This window comes from Bos mutus, chromosome 1 (genome assembly GCF_027580195.1).
Source record: "Bos mutus isolate GX-2022 chromosome 1, NWIPB_WYAK_1.1, whole genome shotgun sequence".
NCBI classification, from domain to species: domain Eukaryota; kingdom Metazoa; phylum Chordata; class Mammalia; order Artiodactyla; family Bovidae; genus Bos; species Bos mutus.
Window position 1 is genome coordinate 132005086 of NC_091617.1, and position 27837 is coordinate 132032922.

At 37.4% G+C, this 27837-nt stretch overlaps 1 protein-coding gene across 6 annotated transcripts in view; it reads right to left on the reverse strand.

Moving 5' to 3' along the window:
- The window catches only part of PPP2R3A (protein phosphatase 2 regulatory subunit B''alpha), a 233752-nt gene that overhangs the window by 60346 nt on the left and 145569 nt on the right, over positions 1-27837 (reverse strand). For all 6 annotated transcript variants that reach the window (XM_070375954.1, XM_070375969.1, XM_070375959.1 and 3 more), the window contains 3 exons: positions 27127-27283; positions 21942-21990; positions 21151-21240 (listed from right to left, as the gene is read on the reverse strand). In XM_070375954.1, coding sequence (XP_070232055.1) covers positions 21151-21240; positions 21942-21990; positions 27127-27283 — 296 coding nt within the window. The remainder of the gene's footprint in view (positions 1-21150; positions 21241-21941; positions 21991-27126; positions 27284-27837) is intronic.

Here is a 27837-nt window from a genome sequence, read left to right on the forward strand (position 1 = left end):
AGAACTAAGGAGCCTCTTGATGAAAGTGAAAGAGGAGAGTGAAAAAGTTGGCTTAAAGCTCAACATTCAGAAAATTAAGATCATGGCATCCGGTCCCATCACTTCATGGCAAATAGATGGGGAAACAGTGGAAACAGTGGCTGACTTTATTTTTCTGGGCTCCAAAATCACTGCAGATGGTGATTGCAGCCATGAAATTAAAAGACACTTACTCCTTGGAAGGAAAGTTATGACCAACCTAGACAGCATATTAAAAAGCAGAGACATTACTTTGCCAACAAAGGCCCGTCTAGTCAAGACTATGGTTTTTCCAGTGGTCATGTATGGATATGAGAGTTAGACTATAAAGAAAGCTGAGCACAGAAGAATTGATGCTTTTGAACTGTGGTGTTGGAGAAGACTCTTGAGAGTCCCTTGGACTGCAAGGAGATCCAACCAGTCCATCCTAAAGGAGACCAGTCCTGGGTGTTCATTGGGAGGACTGATGTTGAAGCTGAAACTCCAGTACTTTGGCTACCTGATGTGAAGAGCTGACTCATTGGAAAAGACCCTGATGCTGGGAAAGATTGAGGGCAGGAAGAGAAGGGGCCAACAGAGGATGAGATAGTTGGATGGCATCACTGACTCAATGGACATGGGTTTGGGTGGACTCTGGGAGTTGGTGATGGACAGGGAGGCCTGGCGTGCTGTGGTTCACGGGGTCACAAAGAGTTGGACAAGACTGAGTGACTGAACTGAACTAGGTTATCCAATTTCTTGCTATAAAAGTGTTTATATATTAAAAAAAAAAAAAAGTGTTTATATAAATCAACCCTGAATACTCACTGGAGGGACTGATGCTGAAGTTGAAGCTCCAATACTTTGGTCACCTGATGGAAAGAGCTGACTCACTGGAAAAGACCCTGATACTGGGAAATACTGAGAGCAGGAGGAGTAGGGGGTGACACAGGATGAGATGTTTGGATGGCATCACTGACTCAATGGACAAGAGTTTGAGCAAACTCCAGGAGATAATGAAGGACAGGGAAGGCTGGCATGCTGCACTCTATGGGGTCACAAAGATTTGGACACAACTGAGCAACTAAATGACAACAACAGCTATTATTGTTTCTCCATTTAAGTCTGATAATATTTGCTTTATATATTTAGAGGCTCCTACATGTTAGGTGGATAAATATTTACAAGTGTTACATCCTCTGCTGCAATGATTTCTGTATCATTCTGTATCATTCTGCATTGACCTTCTTTCTCTTTTATTAGTCTTTATTTTAAAGTCTTTTGTCTGGCATAAAGGTAGCTAATCCAGCTTTCTTTTTGTTTCCATTTGCATTGAATATCTTTTCCTATCCCTTAACTTTTAGGGTATGTGTGTCCTTAAAGCTAAAATGAGTCTCTTGTAGGCAGCATATCATACCATCTTGGCTTTAAAAAAATATATATATTTACTTATTCTTTTTTGGCTGCATCATTTTAGCTGTGGCATGTGAGAGTGTGCGGACTCAGTAGTTGTGGATGTGGGCTCTGTAGTTGTGGTGTGTGGGATACAGGGCATGTAGGCTCTGCAGTTTGTGGCACTCAGGCTTCCTAGTAGAGACATGTGGGCTCAGCTGTTGTGGCAGGCAGGCTTAGTTGTCCCACGCCATGTAGGATCTTAGATACCTGGGTTCTTTGGTGGCTCAGCTGGTAAAGAGTCTGCCTGCAGTGTGGAAGACCTGGGTTCAATCGCTGGGTCAGGAAGATTCCCTAGAGAAGGTAATGGCCACCCACTCCAGTATTCTTGCCTGGAGAATTCCACGGACAGCGGAACCTGGTGGGCTACAGTCCATGGGGTCACAAAGAGTCAGATATGACTTAGTGACTTTCACCTTCATCTTCCAGGGATCAAACTCACATCTCCTGAATTAGAAGGCTGATTCTTAACCCCTTGACCACCAAGGAAGTCCCTGTACAATCTTGTTTTTAATCATTTCACAATTTGTGTTTATTGGTTGTTGATTTTGATCCATTTACATTTAAAGTAATTATTTATTGGTAAGGACTTACTATTGCCATTTTGTTAATTTGTTTATGTTTTATAGTTCTGTTGCCTTTTTCTTCCTGTCCTCCTTTTTCAGTGGACGATTTTTTTGTAGTGATGTATCTGGATTCTTTTATCTTTTGTGTATCTATTACAGGTTTCCTATTTGTGGTTATCTTCCATGAAAGATCTTATAGTGATAAAAGTTTATTTGAAGTTGATAACAGCTTAAATTTGACTGCATACAAAATCTATATGTTTTACTTTTCCTCCCATCACATTTTATGTTGTCATAATTTACATCTTATATATTGTGTATTCACTACAAAATTACTGTAGTTATATACTTTTTTCTTAACTTTTAAAGCAGAGTTAAAAGTGATTTATGCTTTATCCTTAAATATTAAAATATTCTGAACTTAACTATATTCTTATCTTTACAATGAGCTTTATAATTTCTATTTTTATGTTAGTTGGCATCCTTTAAGGAATGGTTGAATAACTCTTTAGCATTTCCTGTAAGGCAGGTCTAGTGATGATGAACTCCTACAGATTTCATCTGGAAAAGTCTTTATTCCCCCTTTATTTCCGAAGTATAAGCTTTGCCAAGTACAGCATTTTTGGTTGAAATTTTTTTCTTTGAGCAATGTGAATACATCATGCCACTCTTTCTTGTCTGTAAAGTGTACACTAAGAAATACATTGCAAGTGGACTGAAAAAGAAAAAATAAATACACTGCTAGTCCTATAGGGGTCCCCTTGTATATGATGAGTTGGTTTTCTCTTGGTGATTTCAAAATTGTCTTTGAGAATCTGATTATAATGTGTCATGGTGAAGATCTCTTTATATTTTCTATATTTGAGATTCCTTGTGCTACATGGATCTGGATGTCTATTTCCCTCTCCAGATAAGTGAAGTTTTCTGTCATTATTTCTTTAACACATTGACCAGACACATATGTCTTTTGTTACCCAAATGTTACTGACAGGAGGCATATCAATATCACTCACATAACAAATTGCCCACCACAGGCATTAGTTTCTGCAAAAATCCCCCAGGTAATAATGAGCTGAGTACATTTTCTGCCTTTGTCTCTTTCTCTGTCCCTTCTGGGACTCTAATAATGCATATATTGTTCATTTTCATGGCTTTCTGTAAGTCTTGGAGACTTTTTATTCCCTTTCCATTCTTTTTTCTCTGATTGGGTAATTTTAATTGACCTGTTTTTATGCTCACTGATTTTTTCATTTGATTGGTCTGTTGTTGAAGATTTCTATATACTTTTTCTGTACAGAAATTTTGCTCTTTGGTTTTAGAATTTCCATTTGGTTCATTTTTATGGTTTCTGTCTCTTTGTTGAACAAAGAGGTATTTTCTTCATGTATTGTTTACCTGATATTTGCTTAGTTGCTGATCTGTGTTCTTTCATAGCTCACTGAGATTCTTTAAGATGATTATTTTGAATTCTTTCTCAGCCAATTCACAGATCTCAATTTCTTTAGGGCCAGTTATTGGTGTTTTATTTTGTTCCTTTGATTATTTCATGCTTTCCTGATTATTTGTAACTCTTGTTGCACTGAATTGCTGTTACTGTATCTAAGAAGTAGGCATTTATTTCGGTCTTTACAGACTGCCTTTGGCAGGGAAAGCCTTTCACCAGTCTGCGTGTTCAGAGATTCTAGACAAGTTTTCTGGTGGGGTCTGTGGGCAGGTTTGCTGCTGGAGTACTTGGGTAGGCCACACAAGTGCCTGAGTCTATAGGTGGGTGGGCCTGTGCTTGGGTTCATATGGGCTGACCCAGTAATATGGGGTCTTGAGCCTGATTCTGTAGGGACTAGCCCAGTGCTGGGATGTTACTTGATCCCTGTGGTACTGAAACTTCAGTCTGCAAGGCTAGATCCTGGGTCTGGCCAGTGTTGACATCTACTGGCGTTTGTTGGAACCTGGGTTTCCAGGGTTGGTTTGGGACTGGGATGAGTCTGGGACCATAGGAAATGGCTTGGTCCTAGGTGAGTCTGGAGGATGGGTCTGTAATATCCTACCTGGAATCTGGGATTTCAGGAGCTGGCCTGGTGCTGAGGTGAGCCAAGAACTCTAATACAGGGGTAAGTCTGGAGCCTGGGGCCACAGGGGTTGACCTGGTGGTGAGGTGGGCTCAAAGGCTGGGTCTTTTGGTGCTGACCTGGAATCCTTAGCTCTTGTGAATGTATTTTTGTTCATGGATAGTTGTTTAGATGGGTGTTTCTGCTAGAGGATGAGCAATCAAAATGCATATCTCACCATCTTGCTGACATCACTCTTTTATGGCTAAATTTTTAAATTACCATGTAAATCTTGTATTATATTTCAATTTCCAGTTATGTTGGACTTCTTAGATTGGTTCTCTAATTTTCATATTTGTCTCTATATTACTTCAATTTCCAGGGTTTTTTTTTTTTTTTGAGGTTTATCTAGCTTTATCTTCTGAAAACCTTTTTTTTTTTCTTCCTGTTATCATAATTTTGATTTTCCAGAGTTCTGTTTTGGTTCCATGAATGTTCCTTTTATTTAAAAGTACCATTCTGTTCTATGAGTTTAATTTCTTCTCTTATCTCTGAGGATACTAATAACTATTTGTTGTTTTTGCTGAAAGTTTCTTCTCCCTGAATTCTGTTTCATCCAAGTTACTTTCCCCCACTTCTATTTGTTTGGTTTCTATCTTTTAAGTAAGAAGTTTTACTTAGGTACTTAGTGATTCTTTGTTCTCTGCTCCTATTTAAGAGTAGATGTTAAAAAGCTGATGGGAAGTTCTGGATTATGGGTTTGTTGATGTTGAACTTTACTGTAAAATCATCTGGCTGGTTTCTTTCCTTTGAGATGAGCCAATGTCAAATTTTCAGGTCTTTTATTCTTGGGCTGCCAGATTCTCCAGAAAAGCATCTTTTTGTCTTCTGCCTAGAGGTTCAGGACAGGCTGCCAGGATTAAGGTCCAGAGAGGAATGAAGACTGGACATCTTATTTTCAGTATGCATACACTCATTTCATCTGTTTTCAGTATGGCAGCCCTACCTTCAATTGTGCCCAGTGAGCCCCAGTCCAGAAGCTCTCTATACCCTCCATGGAATAAGGCACCGGTTTCCTGCCTAGGCACAGGAGATGATCTGGAGGTTAGCTGTTTCTTTAACAAGCTTTCTATAAACTCTCCTGATTTTTGGTTTTATCTTTCAGTTCAGTTCAGTCGCTCAGTCATGTTCAACTCTTTGTGACCCATGGACTGCAGCATGCCAGGTCTCCCTGTCCATCACCAACTCCTGGAGTTTACTCAAACTCATGTCCATTGAGTCAGTGATGCCATCCTACCATTATCCCTTTCCTATTTCCAGCATTCCTGGTACCCCCTCAAGTCCTGAATGTTAGGAGGTTTTTGTGATATATCTGATTGCCTCTTTGTCTTTTCCTGTGGTGGCATAGGTTTCAGGTAGTCTGCTAAATTTATTTACTTTCTGGTTTCCAAATCTTCATTATTATTTACTCTTTTTTCCTTATAAAAATCTTATAAAAATTCCTTATAAAAATCTCTGTATTGTCATTTTAATGGAGTATCAAGAGGGATTAAAAGTACTACATGTGGTTGTGTTGCTATCTTCATTTGAAAACTTATCCATACTCTACTATGACCATTTTATTATTTAGCAATGTCACTTTTAGTAGCAAGTATAGCCATGTTACTAACTTATCATATAATAAGAAAATAATAGCATTAAATGGTAATAAAGAACAATATTTTTCTATGAAGAGCCAGTGATTCATGGTAAAGTTAAGGTTCTAAGAGACTCTTCGATAAATTACCATTTGTAGGCTTTAAGCCATATTGAGAAACCATATACTTACTAGTTTTAAAAAATCTCTTTCGAGAAAAGAAAGGTAAAAATAACTAGGTTGTGACTATTAATAGTTTACAAGTACATCACACTAAGATTCATAATGCACCTTTATTCTGAAAGATAAATTTTATATTACTGAAACAAACTAAACATGTAATATTTGCAAAATTCTTTTCAGAAATCTATTTTAAAAATTGTACCAGCATGATGTTTAATATTAAAGTCAAAGAACACAGGAAACAAACAGGATCCAAAAACATTAGGTAAAAGAGTTTGGCTCTGGTGAATTCCAATCATATTACATCTACTTGCAGAGTTTTAATACTGTCCCATCTTGAAACATTTCCTGATTGTGTAATAATGTTTTGAATAGTACAAATAGAAGCAGTAGACTGTCCTTTGACTGCTCTCTGAGGCCTCTTGGTGACCTGAAATTCCTTTTTACTTATCTTAGTATAATAAAAATTAGGATAACAGGAAGGAAGTAACTCTTGATTTTGGCAATTATCTAATAGGACTTTAGTGAAAGGCAACTCATTTTACTGAGAAATATAAACTAAAGTTAGTTGCATTTTCAATTAAGAACTAAGTTGTTGTTCAGTCGCTAAGTTACATCTGACTCTTTGCGACCCCATGGACTGCAGCATACCAAGCTCCCCTGTCCTTCACGATCTCTTGGAGTTTGCTCAAAGTCATGTCCATTAAGTCAGTGATGCCATCCAACCATCTCATTCTCTGTGGTCCCCTTCTCCTCCTGCGCTCAATCTTTCCCAGCATCAGGGTCTTTTCCAATGAGTCTGCTGTTTGCATCAAGTGGCCAAAGAACTGGAGCTTCAGCTTCACTATCAGTCCTTCCAGTGAATATCCAGGGTTGACCTCCTTTAGGATTGACTGGTTTGATCTCCCTACAGTCCAAAGGACTCTCAAGAATCTTCTCCAAATAGTCCAACTCTCACATCCGTGCATAACTACTGGAAAAACCATAGCTTTGACCATACGGACCTTTGTCAGCAAAGTGATCTCTGTTTTTTAATAAGCCATCTAGGTTTATCATAGCTTTCCTTCCAAGGAACAAGTGTCTTAATTTCATGGCTGTAGTCACCATCCACAGTGATTTTGGAGCCCAAGAAAATAAAGTCTGTCACTGTTTCCACTTTTTCCCTATCTGTTTGCCATGAAGTGATGGGACAAGATGCCATGATCTTAATTTTTTGAATGTTGAATTTTAAGCTAGCTTTTTCACTCTCCTCTTTCACCCTTACCAAGAGGCTCTTTAGTTTCTCTTTGCTTTCTGCCATTATAGTACTATCATCTGCATATCTGAGGTTGTGGATATTTCTCCCGGTAATCTTGATTCCACCTTGTGAGTCAGCTGGCCCGGCATTTCGCATGATGTACTCTGCACAGAAGTTAAATAAGCAGGGTGACAATATACAGCCTTGATCATACTATTTTCCCAATTTCGAACCAGTCTGTTGTTCCATGTCTGGTTCTAAATGTTGCTTCTTGACCTGCATACAGGTTTCTCAGGAGACAGGTAAGGTGGTCTGGTATTCCCATTTCTTTAGGAATTTTCTACAGTTTGTTGTGATCTACATAGTCAAAGGCTTTAGCGTAGTCAGTGAAGCAGAAGTAGATGTTTTTCTGGAATTTCCTTATTTTTCCTATGATCTAATGGATCATAGGCAATCAGGAAGCTTGCATAAGCCTCATCCTCATTCATCAGAGGGGAGACAGAAGCAGCAAGAACTACAGTTCCACAGCCTCCAGAACGAAAACCACAATCACAAGAACTAAGTTAAAGAGTCTATATAAAAAATAAAGTTAAGATGAATTCATCAACAGATGAATGGATAAAGAAGCTGTGGTACATATATATAATGAAATATTCAGTTCAGTTCAGTTCAGTCAATCAGTTGTGTCCGACTCTTTGTGACCCCATGAACCGCAGCACGCCAGGCCTCCCTGTCCATCACCAACTCCCGGAGTTCACCCAAACTCATGTGCATCGAGTCGGTGATGCCATCCAGCCATTTATGCTCTGTCATCCCCTTCTCCTCCTGCCCCCAATTCCTTCCAGCATCAGGGTCTTTTTCAATGAGTCAACTCTTCGCATGAGGTGGCCAAAGTATTGGAGTTTCAGCCTCAGCATCAGTCCTTCCAATGAACACCCAGGACTGGTCTCCTTTAGGATGGACTGGTTGGATCTCCTTGCAGCCCAAGGGACTCACAAGAGCCTTCTCTAGCACCACAGTTCAAAAGCATCAATTCTTCAGCTCTCAGCTTTCTTCACAGTCCAACTCTCACATCCATACGTGACCACTGGAAAAACTATAGCCTTGACTAGATGGACCTTTGTTGGCAAAGTAATATTTCTGCTTTTTAATATGCTATTTAGGTTGGTCATAAATTTTCTTGAAATATTACTCAGCCATAAAAAGGAACACATTTGAGTCAGTTCTAATGAGGTGGATGAACCTAGAACCTATTATACAGAGTGAAGTAAAAGTCAGAAAAAATAAAATATTGTATATTAACACATATACATGGAATCTAGAAAGACTGTACTGATGAACCTATTTGTAAGGCAGCAGTGGAGATGCAGACATAGAAAACAGACTTGTGGACACAGGGGTGGGGAAGGAGGATGTGTAATGAATGGAGAGAGTAGCATGACAACATATATACTACCATATGCAAGACAGATAGCCAGTGGAATTTGCTGTATGATTCAGGGAGCTTAAACCAGTGATCTGTGACAACATAGTGGGGTGGGATGGAGTGGAAAGTGGGAAGGAGTTTCAAGACGGAGGGGACATATGTATACCTGTGGCTGATTCATGTTGTATGGCAGAATCCAACAAAATATTGTAAAGCAATTATCCTTCAATTAAAACTAAATAAATTTAAAAAGAACCTGATGACAAATTTCTTTTGTTTCTTGCAGGCTAGCATGCAGTGAAAATAATTGAGTCAGCATTATACATATTGCCTCTGGTTCACTGAAATTTAGCATCTTGAGGTGTATGACTCAAAGTGCTCTATGTTGCTGTTTTATCATACCTTATTATATCTGACAGTTTTACAAACTCATCTTTAATGTTATGCCAAGAAATAAGTATAAAGTATGCCAATATTGCATGGTGTTGAGAAAAAACAAACAAGGAGCAGGGATTAGTCTTTTAAGCTAAAGCAGTTAACTTCAGAGTTTGCTTTATAATCTAGATGATGTCATTTAAACTACAGTATCAGTTTGCAAAACCCAAAATACAATGCTTTGTTTTCTAATTTAGATAAATCTTATATTCAATTAAATGTCTTCCTGGTTTAAATAAAAGTTACACAATTAATTAAACAAAAATAAAGCTAAAGCTAGCTCATAAAAGAGAAACAAACCTAGGACACAAAACAAGTGGCAAATAAACTGCCTTGATATTTGCCAAAGTCACATGAGAGCTGCTTTTAAATATTTGAAAGAATATCATGTGATAGATGAATCTGATGTAATTTTGTGAGTATTAGACAGCATGAAAAGGATCAATGCACAAAAAGAGAAAATGTTTCTAAGATCAGAACTAGGAAAAAAAAAAAAAAACCTCAGTAGATAGCTATTTGTCCCTGAAAGTTTAGAACAGGGTCTGCTGGAGGGTTTAACATTTATAGGACATGTTCAGAGAAAGTTTTCTTATTGAAAACTATAGATACTCTCTATAAAGATTTTTTCCAATATAGATTTAGTTCTTTTCTTTCTAACAAAGGCAATATTTTCTTAGGTCTAGAAGGAATTCATTGTAGGACAATTGGAAAACAGGAAAACAAAAGGAATAACTACCTAGAAAGAATCAGTGTTAAATTTTTTGTATATTTGCCACCAATTTTTGGTTTTAAAGCATAATTATACTCATTAAAGATTATACAATTGTAGACATAAACAAGATTACCTTTTGGCTTGTCCTCAGGCTGATGAAATTAAGTTCTGAACTAGAGATGTCTTATCATTGGTATAAATTCTTATATGCTACTGATGAAGCAAGTTATGGGGAACTTCATGATTACTTAGGGAATAACTAAATATATATTCCTTTGTATATTCAATATACATAATTTAGCACCTCTTACCTTCAAAGGCACTGGCCTAGTGTCCTCAGACATAAAGGTGAATGAGGATACCTAATCAGAAGGCCAAGGGAGAAGGCAGACTTGACAAATAGCCAGATCAGAAGGGTGGTTAAAGAATATACCAAAAGAATATGCCGTTGGTTGCAAGAGCCTGTCCACAAAAAATAATCTATCCAAAGACACTTTCCATATCCAACCCTGACAGGGCCAGGCATAGGGAAGACTCAAGATCACAATTTTCTAAATAGTATTTTCCACAGCACTCATTGCACTTTAGAGAGTATATTACTTCTTTCATAAAACACATTTTTTCCCTACCCATGTCATTTGTAAGCCACAAATCTGATTTCTATAAAGTGTTGCCTACTATATTTTAAATAAGAGTTTGATGTATAGATCTCGTCTTCATTACTTTAAAACAGTGAGGTTTAACTGTTCTGATCACATTCTGCTTTTGTAAGATAATGTCAAACACTGAGAACAAATACACTGGGTGCAAAGTAAGTGCCAGCAGGAGCCAAGAAAACAGACTAGGCCAATGCTTAGTCTTGACTCTGTTAAACAACAGGAATTTCAGGACACCAAGAGAGCACTCTTTCAGGGATTCCATAGCCTAGGTGGTAAGAAGATAGGCAAACGTGCTGTCTCATATGATTGCCATACCTTATAGTGGTAAATAGTCCAGAACTTGGAGTGATATAGACCTGGACTTTAATCCAAGCTAGGTCACTTACTAAGTCTGCAATCTCTCAGAGTGTTTGTTTTCTCAACTGTGGAATGGGAACATTGACACCTAAAGTCATAGGGAGAAGACTAAATAAGCCATTACATATGAAACACGTTACCTGGCAAAGAATAAAGCTGCAACAATATCTGAACTGTTAGGTAGAAGAAAGGCAACATACAAGGCAGAAAAGGGGAATGAAAGAAAGCTTCTGACTTAAAAACCTCTTTTGGCAATATTTCTATAAATAAAGATCCAGTTACGTATCTCAAAATATGAAAAGTTGATCTGAAGGGGTCTGGTTCTGGTAATGATGAAGTAACTGTCTGGATTAACCATCTCACTGAGAAAATCTGGAGTAAAATTCCTTCTTGAAAGCACTGAACTATTAACTGGGCAGTGAAGAATTATGGTGTCCAGATGTAGAAGGAAATCTAGAAAGGAGGAGCTTAGCATTTGGGACTATCTTTCCTGTAGGGCATCAGCTGATTTTGGAAAGGGGTCTGAGAGGTTGAGAAGTTGAGCTCTGACTTGCTAGTATCCTGTTAATGATTTTGTTGGTTTTCGTATCTAGGTAATGCTGGTTTCATAAAATAAGCTGGGAGTTCCCTCCTTTTCTATTTTCTGAAAGAAGTAGGGCAGAATTTGATATTTTTTCTTCAGCTGTTTGGAAGAATGCAATAGTACAATTATCTGGGTTGAGATGTCTTTTTCAGAAAGTTTTAAACTATGAATTCGGTTGTCTTTAATAGATACAAAACTATTTGGATTATATATTTCTTCTTGGACAACTTTTGGTAATTTGTGACTTTAATGAAATTGGCCCATTTAAGTCACCACATCTATGTGTGTGTATGTTATTCATAGTATTCCTTTACCTTTTGAATATCTGTTTCTCTTGATACATGCGTTTGGACCCAAGGATTACTTAGCATTGTGTGTTTAATTTCCAGTCATCTTTCTCTTATTGATTTTTACATTAATTCCATTACGAACAGAGAATATACTTTGTATTCTTTTAAAAGAAGAGTTGAGATTTCCTCTCCCCCAATGAATTGTGTCTTCACATCCTTGTTGAAAATCAATTACCATAAATGTAAGGATTTATTTCTGGACTTCTAATTTAATTCAATTTATGTTTGTTTATTTTTATGCTAGTATTACATGTTCTTTACCTCAGCTTTGTATATTTCGAAATCAGAAAGTATGAATCCTATAATTTTATTTGTTTTCAAGATAGTTTTGGTTACCCTGATCCTGATCATTTCGTATCTTCATATGAATTCAAGACTCAGTTTTTCTCTTATTACAACAACAAAAAGTAGCTGAGATTTTGAATCTACAGATCAGTTTGGGGAATACTGCATGCTAATATTAAGCCTTCTGATCCATGAACATGGAATATCTTTGTTTCATTTAGATATTCCTTAGTTTCTTTCAACAACATGTTATAATTCTCACAATATAAGTTTTATACTTCTTTTGTTAAATTTATTCCTAGATACTCTATCCTGTTTGTTGCTATTACATTTATTTTTATTTACTTTTAGCTGCCACGCATGGACTTTCTGTAGTTGTGGTGAGCAGGGGCTACTCTCCATTGCAGTGCAAGAGCTTCTCACTGTGGTGGCTTCTTCAGACTCTAGGTGTGCTGGCTCAGTAGCTGTGGCACACGGGTTTTGTTGCTCCACAGCATATGGGATCTTTCTAGACCAGGGGATGAATCTGTGTCCTCTGCACTGGCAGGCAGATTATTAACCACTGGATCAGCAGCGAAGTCCTGCTGCTATTATAAATGGAATTATTATCTCAATTTCAGTTTTGGGGTTTTCATTGTTCATGCACAGAAACAGATTTTTATAAATTGATATTATATATCAATCTTATAAACTAATTTTGTAAATTGAAAGTAACCTTTACTAAGTTCTAATAGTTTCTTGGTTTGTTTCTTAGGATTTCCTATATACAGTATCATATTTAAACAGTTTTCCTTCTTCCTTTCCAATTTAGATGCTTTTTATTTCATTTTCTTGCCTGATAATTGTGTTTAGGATCCAGTGTTGAACAGAGCATACAGCTTTGTCTTTTTCCTGATCTTAGGAAAATAGCATTCACACTTGCACCATTAATTAGTCATTAGCTGTGGGTTTTTCATAGGGTTTTTCATAGACCTTTATCAGGTCAAGGAAATTCCCATCCATTTTTAACCTTTTTTTTTTTTTTTTCCTTTTTTAACCATGAAGAAGTGTTAGGCTTTTTCAAGTGCTTTTTCTGAAACTGTTAGGATGAACATATGGTTTTTATCCTTTGTTGTATTAATATGATACATAGATAGATTTTTACATGGTAAACTAACCTTGCATTTTTGGGAAAGGTCTTGTTCATGATATATAATATTTTTCATATTTTGCTAGATTAATTTTCCTAATTTTATTGAGTATTTTTGTATCTATATTCATAAAGGATAGTCATTTACAGTTTTCTTGTTAATGTGTTGTCTGGTTTTGGTATCTGGGTAATACTGGCCTTATAAAATTAATTTGGAAGTGTTCTTTATGCTTTTGTTTTTTCAAAGAGATTGTAAAAAATTGTTATTAGTTTAGTAGCATCCTCTAGTGAAGCCAGATCAGTCTAGGATTGTTTTTCCTATTCAGATTTTTAATTTCTTCTTGAAACAGTTAAGTAGTTTGTGTCTTTCTAGGAATTTGTTCATTTTGTCTGTTAATTTGATAGTATCAAGTTGTTATATATAATACATACACTATAATCCTTTTCATTCATGTATGGTCAGTAGTCATGTTCCCTCTTAATTCTGACCTTAGTAATTTGTATGTTCCTTTTTTTCTTTTGATCAGTATTTGTTGTCATTCAGTAGCTAAGTTGTGTCCAACTCTTTGCGACCCTATGGACTTAAGCATGCCAGGCTCCCCTGCCCTCCACTATTTCCCAAAGTTTGCTCAGTCATGTCTATTGAGTCAGTGATGCTATCTAACCATTTCATCCTCTGCCATCCCTTTTTCCTTTGCCTTCAATCTTTCCAGCATCAGGGTCTTTTCCAATGAATTGGCTCTTTGCATCAGGTGGCCAAAGTATTGGAGCTTCAGCTTCAGTCCTTCCAATGAATATTCAGGGTTGAATTCTTCCTTTAGGATTGACTGGTTTGATCTCCCTGCAGTCCAAGGGACTCTCAAGAGTATTCTCCAACACCACAGTTCAGAAGTATCAATTTTTCAGCACTCAGCCTCCTTTATGGTCCAACTCTCACATCCATACATGACTACTGGAAAAACCATAGCTGTGACTATACAGACATTTGTCAGCAAAGTGATGTCTCTGGTATCTAATATGTTGTCTAGGTTTGTCATAGCTTTCCTTCCAAGGAGCAAGTGTCTTTTAATTTCATGGTTACAGTCACCATCTGCAGTGATTTTTGGAGCCCAAGAAAGTAAAGCCTGTCACTGTTTCCACTTTCCCCCCTTCTATTTGCCATGAAATGATGGGACTGGATGCCATGATTTTGTTTTTTTAAGTTGAGTTTTAAGCTAGCTTTTTCATTCTCCTCTTTCACCAAGAGGCTTTTTAGTTCCTCTTTACTTTCTGCCGTTAGAGTGCTATCATCTGCATGTCTGAGGTTGTTGCTATTTCTCCTGGCAATATTGCTTCCTGCTTGTAACATCTGGCCTGGCATTTTGCATGATGTGCTCTGCACAGAAGTTAAATAAGCAGGGTGACTATATACAGCCTTGATGTACTCTTTTCCCAATTTTGAACCAGTCTGTTGTTCCATATCTGGTTCTGTTGCTTCTTGACCTGCATACAGGTTTTTCAGGAGACAGGTAAGGTGGTCTGGTATTCCCATCTATTTAAGAATTTTCCACAGGCTGTTGTGATTCACACAGTCAAAGGCTTTAGTGTAGTCAATGAAGCAGATGTTTTTCTGGAATTCCCTTCATTTCTCTATGATCCAGTGAATGTTGGCAATTTGATCTGTATTTGGTTCCTCTGCCTTTTCTAAATCCAGCTTGTACATCTGGAAGTTCTAGATTCACATACTGCTAAAACCTAGCTTGAAGGATTTTGAGTATAGCCTTACTAGCATGTGAAAGGAGCATAACTGTATGGTAGTTGGAACATTCTTCAGTGTTTCCCTTCTTTGGGATTGGAATGAAAACTGACTTTTTTCAATCCTGTGGCCATTGCTTAGTTTTCCAAGTTTGCTGACATACTGAGTTCAGCACTTTAACAGCACCGTCTTTTATGATTTTAAGTGGGTTCAGCTGGAATTTCATTCTCCACTAGCTTTGTTCATAGTAATGCTTCCTAAGGCCCACCTGACTTCAAACTCCTTGATATCTGGCTGTAGGTGAGTGACCACACCACTGTGGTTATCTGGGTAATTAAGACCTTTCTTGTATAGTTCTTGTATGTATTCTTGCCACCTCTTCTTAATTTCTTCTGCTTCTGTTAGGTCCTTACCGTTTCTGTCCTTTATGTGCCCATCCTTGCATAAAATGTTCCTTTAATATCTCCAGTTTTCTTGAAGAGATCTCTAGTCTTTTCCATTCTACTGTTTTCCTCTATTTCTTTCCACTGTTCACTTAAGGCTTTCTTCTCTCTCCTTGCTATTTATTCTCTGGAACTCTGCATTCAGTTGGGTACATCTTTTCCTTGCTCCTTTGCCTTTCGGTTCTCTTTCCTCAGCTATGCCTTCTTGCATTTCTTTTTCTTTGGGATGGTTTTGGTCACTGGCTCCTATACAATGTTACAAATCTCTGTCCATAGTTCTTCAGGTTCTCTGTCTACCAGATCTAATCCCTTGAATCTATTTGTCACCTTGACTGTACAATCATAAGGGATTTGACTTGGGTCATACCTGAATGGCCTATTGGTTTTCCCTACTTTCTTCAATTTAAGCCTGAATTTTACAATAAGGACCTGAGCCACAATCAGCTCCCAGGTCTTGTTTTTGCTGACTGTAGAGAGCTTCTACATCTTCAGCTGCAGAGAATAAAATCAATCTGATTCTGGAATCGATCATTTGGTGATGTTCATGTGTAGAGATATCTTTTGCATTGCTGTAAAAGGGTATTTGTTATGACCAATGTGTTCTCTTGACAAAATCCTGTTAGTCTTTGCTCTGCTTCATCTTGTACTCCAAGGCCCAACTTGCCAATTACTCCAGGTATCTCTTACTACTTTTGCATTCCAATCTCCTATGATGAAAAGGATATTTTTTTTTGCTGTTAGTTCTAGAAAGTCTTGTAGGTCTTCATTTAACTGGTCAACTTCAGCTTATTCAGGATTAGTGGTTGGGGCATTGACTTGGATTACTGTGATGTTGAATAAATTATAAGCTATATAATAATAATTTATATAATTACTGGAAATAAACCATGATCATCCTGTCATTTTTGAAAATGTATCCAAGTACTGCATTTTGGGCTCTTTTGTTGACTATGAGGGCTACTGCATTTCTTCTAAGGGATTCTTGCCCACAGTAATAGATATAGTGACCATCTGAATTAAATTCTCCTATTACTATCCATTTTAGTTCACTGATTCCTAAGATGTCAATGTAAGTCTTGCCATCTTCTATTTGACCACCTCCAGGAGATGGTGATGGACAGTGAGGCCTGGTGTGCTGCGATTCATGGGGTCTCAAAGAGTCGGACATGACTGAGTGACTGAACTGAACTGAACTGAACTTACCTTGATTCATGTTAATTCCAGGTTTATGCAATATTGTTCTTTACAGCACTGGACTTTACTTTTACTACCAGTCACATCCACAACTGAGCACTGTTTCCACTTTGGTCCAGTTGCTTAATTCTTTCTGGAGCTATTTGTAATTGCCCTCCGGTCTTCCTCAGTAGCACACTGGATACCTTCTCACCTGGGGGGTTCATCTTCCGGTGTCATACCTTTTTGCTTTTTCATACTGCTCATGGGGTTCTCATGGCAGGCACTGGAGTGGTTTACCATTCCCTCCTCCAGGGCACCACGTTTTGTCAGAACTCTTCACTGTGACCATCCATCTTGGGTGGCCTTGTGGAGCATGGCTCATAGCTTCATTGAATTATGCAAACCTGTTTACCACAATAAAGCTGTGATCCATGAAGGGGATCAGTACAGCTAAAGCCTTATCAAGATTACTAATATTTTCAAAATAACTGACTTTTGGCTCCATTGATTTTCTCTATTGTTTTCCTATTCTCTCATTTATCAGTTCTAATCTTTATTCTTTTCTTCTGTTTGCTGTGCTTCATTTGCTGTTTTTCCCCAGTGTCTTAAAGTGGAAGGTTAGGTTGTTGATTTAAGACCTTTCTTTTTCAGTAGATGGATTTACAGCTTCATCCTACACATTTTGGTATGTTTTGCTTTTTATTCATTTAAAGTTTTAGTATGTTGTTCTTTCATTTTCATTCATTTCAAATTAGCTTCTAATTTCCTTTAGGTATTTTTTTTTTGATCCACTGGTTACTTAAACTGTGTTATTAAAATTTTTGCATATTTGTGGAACCTCAAATTTCTTTCTGTTAATTTTATTCCATTGTGGTCAGAGAACGTAAGTTGTATAATTTCACTTTTTATATTTTTTAAGGCTATTTTATGGCCTCCCACATATTCTATCCTGGAGAATGTTCTGTGTACTTGGGAAGAATATATATTCCACTGTTCCTAGGTGGGACATTCACTAGATATGTTAGGTACAATTGATTTCTAATTTTGTTTATAGTGTTGTTCATGACTTTTATTTCCTTGTTGATCTTCCTGGATGTTTTTCCATCACTGAAAGTGGGGTACTGAAGTCTCCAAATACTACTGTTGAATTATTTATTTCTCTTTGCAATTCTGTTAGTTTTTCTTTCATGTATTTTTAGGGCTCTGTGTTGTTAGTTGCATATATGTTTTTAATTATAATGTCTTTCTGTTGGATTGACCCCTTTATGAAACAGAATGTCCTGTTGTCTCTAGTAACACTTTTTGTACTGAACTCTAAGTCCTCTGATATTTATATGGCCACTCCAGGTTTCTTATGGTTGTTGTTTGCATTACATATCTTGACCCTTCCTCCTCCTTTCTTACCCTTCTTGTATCTTTAAACTTAGTATGTGTCTCATATAAACAGTAAAGAATTGTATCAAAAAAAGTTTTTTTTTGATCCAGCCTGAAAATCTCTGCTTTGATGGAATGATTAATCCATTCACATTTAATGTTATTACTGTTATAGTTGGACTTATGTCTGTCATTTTAATTTTTGTTTTTTAAGTGTCTTGGAGTTTTTCCTCTATTCTTCCTTTATTGCTTTCTTTTACATTTAAGTGAGTATTTTCTAAGTGGAACACTTTAACTCTTTTAACAATTTTTTACTATGTATTCTTGAGTTAATTTCCTTCCGGTTCCTCTAGCTGCTGCTGCTAAGTCATGTCAGTCGTGTCCAACTCTGTGTGACCCCATAGATGGCAGCCCACCAGGCTCCCCCATCCCTGGGATTCTCCAGGCAAGAACACTGGAGTGGGTTGCCATTTCCTTCTCCAATGCAGGAAAGTGAAAAGTGAAAGTGAAGTCGCTCAGTCGTGTCCGACTCTTAGCGACCCCATGGACTGCAGCCCACCAGGCTCCTCCGCCCATGAGAGTTTCCAGGCAAGAGTACTGGAGTGGGTCGCCAGTGGTTCCTCTAGAGCTTACCATATACATTTCAACTTCTTAGAATTATTTCAAACTGATACTTAATTCCTGTGAGATACTGAAGTGTTACTCTTATATAACTCGATTGCCTCATCCCTCTTTTTTGTGCTATTATCTCTCTATATTACAAATCCAATAATACAGTGTTCTAATCATTATTGTATATAATTTATGTTTTTTAAAGAAGCTGATAGAAGGCAAACAAGTATATATTCATGTTTGTTATATAAAGCTTCTTTATTATAATTTCTATCATTTATGTCATTTGTTCTTATGGAATAACAGAAGGAAAAGATGGGAAGTATTTGAGGAAAGCTTTTTTATAACTAAGTAAATATGAAAGGTAAAAGATTAAGAGGGTTAATTAAGAACACCCCAAAGGCAAGAAACAGAAAAATGCACAGCTTTCAAAGCTTTGAGGATTTAGATAATTAAAACCACCTAAGGTTTTTCCAGTAGTCATGTATGGATGTGAGAGTTGGACTATAAAGAAAGCTGAGTGCTGAAGAATTGATGCTTTTGAACTGTGGTGTTGGAGAAGACTCTTGAAGAGTCTTCATTTAGGAATGAAGTCCTGAATATTCCTAAAGGAAATCAGTCCTGAATATTCATTGGAAGAACTGATGCTGAAGCTGAAACTCCAGTACTTTGGCCACCTGATGTGAAGAACCGACTTACTGGAAAAGACCCTGATGCTGGGAAAGATTGAAGGCGGGAGGAGAAAGGGATGGCAGAGGATGAGATGGTTGGATGGCATCACCGACTCAATGGACACGACTTTGAGTAAACTCTGGGAGTTGGTGATGGAGGGAGGCCTGGCATGCTGCAGTCCATGGGGTCGCAAAGAGTCAGACATGACTGAGCGACTGAACTGAACTGAAGCATTCAAAAAATGGATTAATAATATAAACAAGCACACTTACTGGCATAGAAATAAACTGTTATGTGAAGAAATGTGTCACAAAATTGTATAATATGATACCATTTAGTATACTGTGTCATTTGGTGCAGAGAGAGGAGGAGGAGGGTGAAAGGAGGAGGGAAAGGAAGAGAAAGGAGGGGGATGAGGATGAGGTAGGAGGTAACATACCAAAATGTTAGCTATGGGTCAAAGAATTACAGATAAATTTTATATTAAGGTTTCTGAATGTATATATTTAAAGTTTTTAATATTTAATGTGTATTTGTGATAGAACAATAAACTTAAAAAATTAGTCCAGCAGAAATGAGCAAAAGACACAAAAAGGCAAGTCACCTTAGATGAAATAAAAATGGTGAAAAATGTATGAAAAAACTTCTGCCTCTCTAGTAATGAAAGAAATGCAATGTAAGATAATGCTGAATTTATTACTTATCAAATGGGAAAGATTCTTAAAGAGGAAGATACTTAGTGTGAATAAGGGTTATAGGAAATACACTCAATACTTTGTTGATGAAAGTATAAAATGAAAATACATTCTGAAAATAAGTTTAATAGTTTTTATAAAAGCCCTTAATATCTATGCCCTTTAATTTAGTGATTCCTTTTCTGGGGAATTTATTTTAAGGAAAAGTATAGTGGATGTTGGGCTTCCCAGGTGGCATTCGTGGTAAACAGTGTGCCTGACAATGCAGGAGATGCGGGTTTGATCCCTGGGTCAGGAAGATCCCCTGGAGGAGGGCACGGCAACCCACTCCAGGATCCTTGGCTGGAGAATCCCATGGACAGAGGAGCCTGGAAGGCTACAGTCCATGGAGTCGCACAGTCAGACATGACTAAAGTGACTCAGCATGCATGCATGCACAGCGGATTATTACAACTGTTTAGCTAAAACTACTAGGGGATATTTAGGAGAATAAATTAATCTAAATACCCAAAGAATATATAAAAGTTTATATGAAAAGCACTGTCCAACACATTCCAACTTTTAATAGTGTCTTTTTCTGAGTGGTAGAATTATTAGTATTAAAATTATTATTAAAATTTATTTTCTTCTGCTTTATCCATGTTTTCTAATTTGTATATAATGAATAATAAATTACTATCTTTGAAATGGACAACAAAGTTATTTAATATACATGCTGCCCATGAAATAAATCAGTTTCATTTCTATTTCAATTATTTCCAAACCATATATCTAACATTTAGATAACTTTTTGAATTAATGTGCAGACAGCCGAGTCAGTGATGCTAGCAAGCAGCATCAGGGACTATGGGCTCCCCCGCCTTGGTCCTGAGCATAAGCTATGTGCAGGGGACTGTGTTACACAAGACAGGTATAAAAAGAAAGGGACATAGATTTTTGCATCCCTCTTGTTTTCTTTTTATTCCTAGCTTGTGTAACACAGTGTTATAGATGTCTAAGAAACAGGTACATAAACTCAGAGCTACCAATCAAGGAATGCCAAAGAAACAGAGAGATGATTCTTACTGGCAGAGTGAGGGCATGTTCTCCAGTTTACTACTAAACCAGGAAGATCAGGAAACAACAAAAATTCACAGTTATCTATTCCCATATTTCATATAAATGCTTGCTGTCCTTCAGAGACAGCTCCCACATCACTCCACCTTTGTTTCTGGGGGTAAGAGCACTCGTCCTGATACACTGTGACTGTGGGCTCAGTCTGAGGGCAGAGACTAAGTCTAACCCATCCTGGCACCCCTAGTTAACCTGGCATTCACTAGATATTCATCATGAATTTTTCAAACTTTGTTCATTTGTTTAACATCTGGGCAAAAGAAACTCAGAAGTCATACCTGGTGGGGTTCCTTTTGTCTTCCTCAGAGATCAAAAACCAAACAAAATCTGCATAGCTCATTCGTCCCTCTTTCTGTACTGTTTTTCCCCTGAAGAAAACACATGGTTACAAAGTTTCCTAAAAATCAATTACTTTTCTAAATTTAGCAGGATGACAGACTTAAGGAATAAAGTAATATTTCTTTGGAAATTAAGTTAAAAAAAAACAACACACAGAACACTGGAAATCTCACAAAGGGCAACCTCTTTCATTGCCTATCTTATTTTCAAATGCCTCGAGGATGAAATTAGAAGCATTTGCAGATTTGAAGGAACTCTGGTTTCTAATTTGAATACAAATCAGGTCAAATACTGTTACCTGTACTTAGATAAACAGGGCTTCCCTGACACCTCAGTTGGTAAAGAATCCGCCTGTAATACAGGAGACCCCGGTTTGATTCCTGGGTCGGGAAGATCTGCTGGAGAAGGGATAGGCTACCCACTCCAGTATTCTTGGGCTTCCCATGTGGCTTAGCTGGTAAAGAATCCGCTTGCAATATGGGAGACCTGAGTTCGATCCTTGGGTTGGGAAGATCCCCTGGAGAAAGGAAAGGCTACCCACTCCAGTATTCTGGCCTGGAGAATCCTGTATATTAAAGTATTACTGCCATCTTATATGAAGCCACACTGCATATTTTGTAGGGTATTATCTAACCTACAGCACTGACAAATTATGCAGGAAGCCTTGCTAAAAGGACATTGCTAAAGTATTACCTGTAGTTCATTTTAAAACTCAGATGGTTTTTCTTACCTTGTTACTGCCCCAGAGAATATTCTTTCAATAATCCTGTTTGATGAAGCTAAACATAAATAAAAAGTACAAAGCTAGTTAAAACATGCTCCAAAAGTACCATTTTTGGCAAATTTATTTTCAAGTAGCCACAAGGTTAAACTTAATAATCTTCCATGATAAGAATACGAGTAGTTGAATTTTTACTTTTTATGTACAATTGATACTTTTTGAAAGAAGTAATTTGAGATAGCTTGGTCTATCAATCATTTAAAAAAGAACACGCAAATTGATGTATCTGACAGCTCAAATACATTAATACAGTTGGGCACCAAATTGGTTCTGAATATCCTGACAACGGAGACAAAAATGTACAAAATTTATATTGATCTTGTTATCCAACAAGACAAGACAACATTTCCTCTAAAACAAGACAGATTTCATCCTAGCATTAAATTCAAGGGGAAACTGATTGTTGGGGGTTTGAGTCAAACAACGGAGAATGTTTTTCAGGTAGAATTTTAGAAAAGGTACCAAAAACAAACCACAAAATACTTTTCTTACATTCGTATCCTTTAAAATTCCAGGATATAACATGATATACAATTTTAAATTCCATCAGTAAATTTTATTCAGAGAGAGATGATTCTATCTTAAGATAGTATGTCGCATTTGATGACAGATCCTAGTAATCTGGATCGGTGTACCTCACTGTGAGTTCAAAGTAACCAAAAGCATTAGTCACAAAAAAGGAGGTAACAATGGATCTCAGACCTAGGGATGTGGTGAGGACAGGAATCTGTTCTTTTAACAAACGCCTCGCCAATGGTGTGCACACTACAATTTCAAAACCAGTGATGAGGTCATTAGAGAGCAGCTACCAGCATCTAACTCTTCTGTGTGGCGTTGGGTACAGTCAACATAAAGGTTCATTACTTTGGTTGAAGAATGTTAAGAAAATGAGTGTCAGCACAGCCCCTCCTAGACACATACCAAAGGCTGTATAAGGGCCCTCTAGAGTTTGTTGCGGAGAAGGCAATGGCACCCCACTCCAGTACTCTTGCCTGGAAAATCCCATGGACAGAGGAGCCTGGTAGGCTGCAGTCCATGGGGTCGCTAAGAGTCGAACACGACTGAGCAACTTCACTTTCACTTTTCACTTTCATGCATTGGAGAAGGAAATGGCAACCCACTCCAGTGTTCTTGCCTGGAGAATCCCAGGGACAGGGGAGCCTGGTGGGCTGCCGTCTATGGGGTCGCACAGAGTTGGACACGCCTGAAGCGACTTAGTAGCAGCAGCAGCAGTTTGTTGAGCACTGGTTTATGGGGTTAATAATTTGAAAATAAAGGAAAATAGAACAAAAGGCAGCTACATAGGAAAGGCAGAGATATTTATTTCTGAAGTCTTTCTTTAGATTTGGAAGGTTTAACTTCCTAAAACTGCAGATCATGTTGTCCCATTAAGGACAGGTTGGTGGGTAGGCAATTACACAGAGTTTCAGTGGCCCCTTCGTTGTGCAGGCCAAAACGCCTGCTTTTCTGGACTTCATTCCTTTAACATGCCTCTAATGAGTAACTATATGTGTATATACAATATTTTAGGGGTTAATGAGAACTACGTTTATGACAGCCAGAAAAGGTGCTTTAGAGCCCATAGGGTTTTGTGTGATCTCTGGAGGCTAGCTCACATTATACAGATGATCTGGCCACTGATGATCAAAAAGTGCATAGCTAATACAGCTGATCCAATACCCCTATAAATATCTCCATCTTTATACTATGCTTGTAATAGGAAGGTATGACTATAGGCATAACACAGAGATACTGTGGGTTCAGTTCCAGGTCACCTCAATACAGTGAATATCACAATAAAGTGAGTCATATGAATTTTTTGGTTTCCCAGTGCATATAAGTTATATTTGTACTATACTATAGTCTATTATGTGTTAAACAGCAGTTATGTCTTTAAAAAACCAATGTATATAAAAATATTTTATTGCTAAAAAAAAATGCTAACAATCATCTGAGCCTTTAGCAAACTGTAGTCTTTTTGTTGGTGGAGGGTCTTGCCACCACCAATGTTGATGGCTGCTGACTGATCAGGGTGATGGTTGTTGAAGGCTGGGGTGGCTTTGGCAATTTCTTAAGACTACAATGAAATTTGCCACAAAGATCGACTCTTCCTTTCACAAATGATTTCTCTGTTATGTGCAATGTAGTTTGACAGCATTTTACCCATAGCAGAAATTCTTTCAAAATTGGAGACAATCTTCTCAAACCTTGCTGCTGCTTTATCAATTAAGTTCATTTAATATTCTAAATCCTTTGTTGTCATTTCAACAATCTTCATACTGTCTTTGCCAGGAGTAGATTCCATCTCAAGAAACTGCTCTCTTTGCTCATCCATAAGCAGCAACTCCTTATCTGTTAAAATTTTATTATGGGATTATAATGATTCAGTCACATCTTCAGGCTCCTCCTCTAATTCTAAAGTTCTCTTGCTATTTTTACCGTATCTGCAGTTGCTTCCTCCACTGAAGTCTTGAACCCCTCAAAAACATGCCTGAGAATTGGAATTGACTTCTAAATTCCTGTTCATGTTGATATTCTGCCCTCATGAATCATGAATGGCCTTAAGGGCATCTAGAATGGTGATCCTTTAGAGAAGGTTTTCAATGGACTTTGCCCAGATCCATCAGAGGAATCATAACCTATGGTAGCTATACCCTTATGAAATATATTTCTTGAATAAGACTTGAAAGTTGAAGTTACTCTTTGATCCATTAAGTGCAGAGTGGATATTGTGTCAGTAGGCATTTAAAGTACATTAATCTCATTGTACAATCTCCATCAGAGCTCTTGAGTGACCAGGTGCGTTGTCAATCAGGGTCATATTTTGAATCTTTTTTTTTTTCTGAGCAGTAGGTCTCAACAGTGGGCTTAATATATTCAGAAAACCATGTTGTAAACAGGCGTGCTGTCATTTAGGCTTTGTTGTTCCACTTGCAAAGTGCAGGCATAAAGAGATTTAGCATAATTCTTAAGGGCCTTTGGATCTTTGGAATGGTAAATAAGCACTGTTTTCACTTTAAAGTCACTACCTGCACTGCATTAACCCCTAAAAAGACAGTCAGCCTGTCGTTTGAAGGTTTGAAGCCAGGCACTGACTTCTCTCTAGAAATCAAAGTCCTAGATGGCATCTTCTTTCAACAGAAGGCTGTTTTGTCTACATTGAAAATCTGATGTTTAGTGTAGCCACTTTCATGATCTTAGCTAGATCTTCTAGAAACTTGTTGTTTCACCTTGCACTTTCATATTATAGAGATAGCTTCTTTCCTTAAACCTCATGAACCGATTTCTGCTAGTTTCAAACTTTTCTCCTGTAACTTCCTCACTTCTCTCAGCCTTCACAGAGTTGAAGGCAACCTTGCTCTGGATTAGAATCTGGCTTCAGGGAATGTTGTGGCCGGTGTGGTCTTCTATCCAGGCTACTAAAATTTTCTACATATCAGCAAACAAAGTATTTCACTTTCTTCTTCTTCTTTTTTGGCTGCATCACACAACCTGTGGGAGCTTAGTTTCCTGGCCAGGGATTGAACCTGGCCCCTCGGCAGTGAAAGTGTGGAGTCTTAACTGCTGGATCAGCAGGGAATTCCCTGCTTCACTTTCTTATTCATGTGTTCACTGGAATAGCACTTTTAATTTTCTTCAAGAACTTTTCATTCACAACTTGGCTAACTGGCACAAAAAGCCTAGCTTTCAGCCTATCCTAGCTTTCAACATGCCTTCCCCTCTAAGTTTCTAGCTTTTGATTTGAAGTCAGAGATGTGCCACTTTACCTGAACACTTAGAGACCATTGTCGTATTAATGGTATGTATTAACTGGCCTGATTTCAATATTGCTGGGTCTCAGGGAATAGGGAGCCCCGAGGAGAGGGAGAGAGAGACAGGGAAGACTTGGTTGGTGAAGCACTCAGAACACCAACAGCAGTTATCAATTAAGCTTGCTGTCACCTAGGTGTGGTTCATGGCACCCCAAAACAATTACAATAGTAACATCAAAGATCACTGACCACAGATCATCATAACAAATATAATGTTATATATCAATAAATCAATAAAATTTTGACATATTGTAAGAATTACCAAAATGTGACAAAGACACAAAATGCACAAATGCTGTTGGAAAAATGGCACTGACGAGACTTGCTCAATGCAGGGTTGCTACAAACGTTCAATTTCTAAAAAAAAAGCTCTATTTGCAAAGTGTAATAAAGCAAAGTGAATTAAAATGAGGCACACCTACCTGTACTTAAAGAAGGACAGATATAGTACTAAAATGATTTTTTATCAATAAGTATGATTTAGTATTTCCTCTTGATGCTTGGTTGGCATGTGAACTTTTGTGAACTAGAATTCTGCTAAACATGGAAAGGTCTGAATATTGACATGTAGAATGAACCTTTTCTTAAGATATATACTAGTAGTCATAGATACACTAAATAACAGAAACAAAGCATTTATTTAAGATTTGTACTTTGCTACATCTAAACGGATAAAGGCTTATAAATAGGGACAATCTTATGAGAGAAGAATGAATCAAGGTATCTTGGTGCTTAGTTAAGAATATGCAATCAGCAGATAATAGGTTCTAAGTTTACTACTGGTCAAAATGAAGTAAAAAGGGTAGTATCATGTGATATATAATTTTTTGTTTTCTGGCAAAAGAAAGCACACCAAATTCATCTGCAGAGAAACTATGTTTTCTAGAGCTAAATTCCAAAAAGTTTTATGAATCCTTGAAAGCACTGGCAAGTTGGAAACATCACTTTCATCCTTAGCTGTTTATAAATAGTGTAAATTGAGAATTTATAAAGGTGTATATAATTTTCTTTCAAATAAACTTTACATAGATGTGGTTCTTACTGAATTCATCAGGAGAAAACCAGCATCACTATAAAGACTCATCCATTCATCAAAACCAATACTCTAATTTCTTACTTACCTTCAAACCCCTTCTCCTAAACCTGGTTTCTAGATAAAAAATTAGTATCTTCACTCATTTCCACTTTAAAATTCTTGGCCTTTTCAAGAGGATTTGATTAGATACATAATTTAAGAACTGGGAATTCCCCATAATGAGTGAGCACAATTTAACTCTTGTCTCCTTCAAAATAGCTAAGTCAATATCCACAGAAACACTCACCCTGGTCATTGTATCGAGATAGATCGGCCTGGCTGATGTAGAGGTCATGATCACTATCTAGTTCCCAGAATTTACAATAAATAACATAGAAGTGTTCATAGGAGAAGTAATCTGTGATTTGGTTTATATCTTCCTCTTCTTCCAAAAGGGCTAGAGTCTGAAATGGTATGAATAAAAGGATTATTTTATTTTAAAAATATGGAGACCCAGCTTTGGCCATTATTCAGATTCTAGTACATTTTTATTCTAAACTGAATTAAAAATTTTGGTTTTGGTACCAAACCAGGAAATTTACTAGGCAACATCATCCTATCTTTTAATCAATTGACCAATCTGCAAGCATTTATGAACTCTGTACTATTTTTAGCAAAGAATATGAAGGATTCAAAAACAGGGAAAGGGGAGAACTATCACCGAGAGAACTGCAGCCTATCAGAGGTCCCCCGACTAGGTAGCACAGGACAATCAGACAACAGACTTTTAGTTACACGACTGTAAACTGACACTGCTTTTAACTTTTTAATTTTACGACAAGTGGTCTTGTATCTATTCTGTTATGAAGAGCGGGCATCCACTGGCAGGGTTTGGCTTTGTAATGGCATCAAGTTTACCAGAAAGGTGACTCATGTATACCTCTGTGATAGTGTGGGGCAGCCTGGTATAAAAGGCATGGGGGTAGAGCTGCAGGGCCCTGAACTAGAAATATTATTT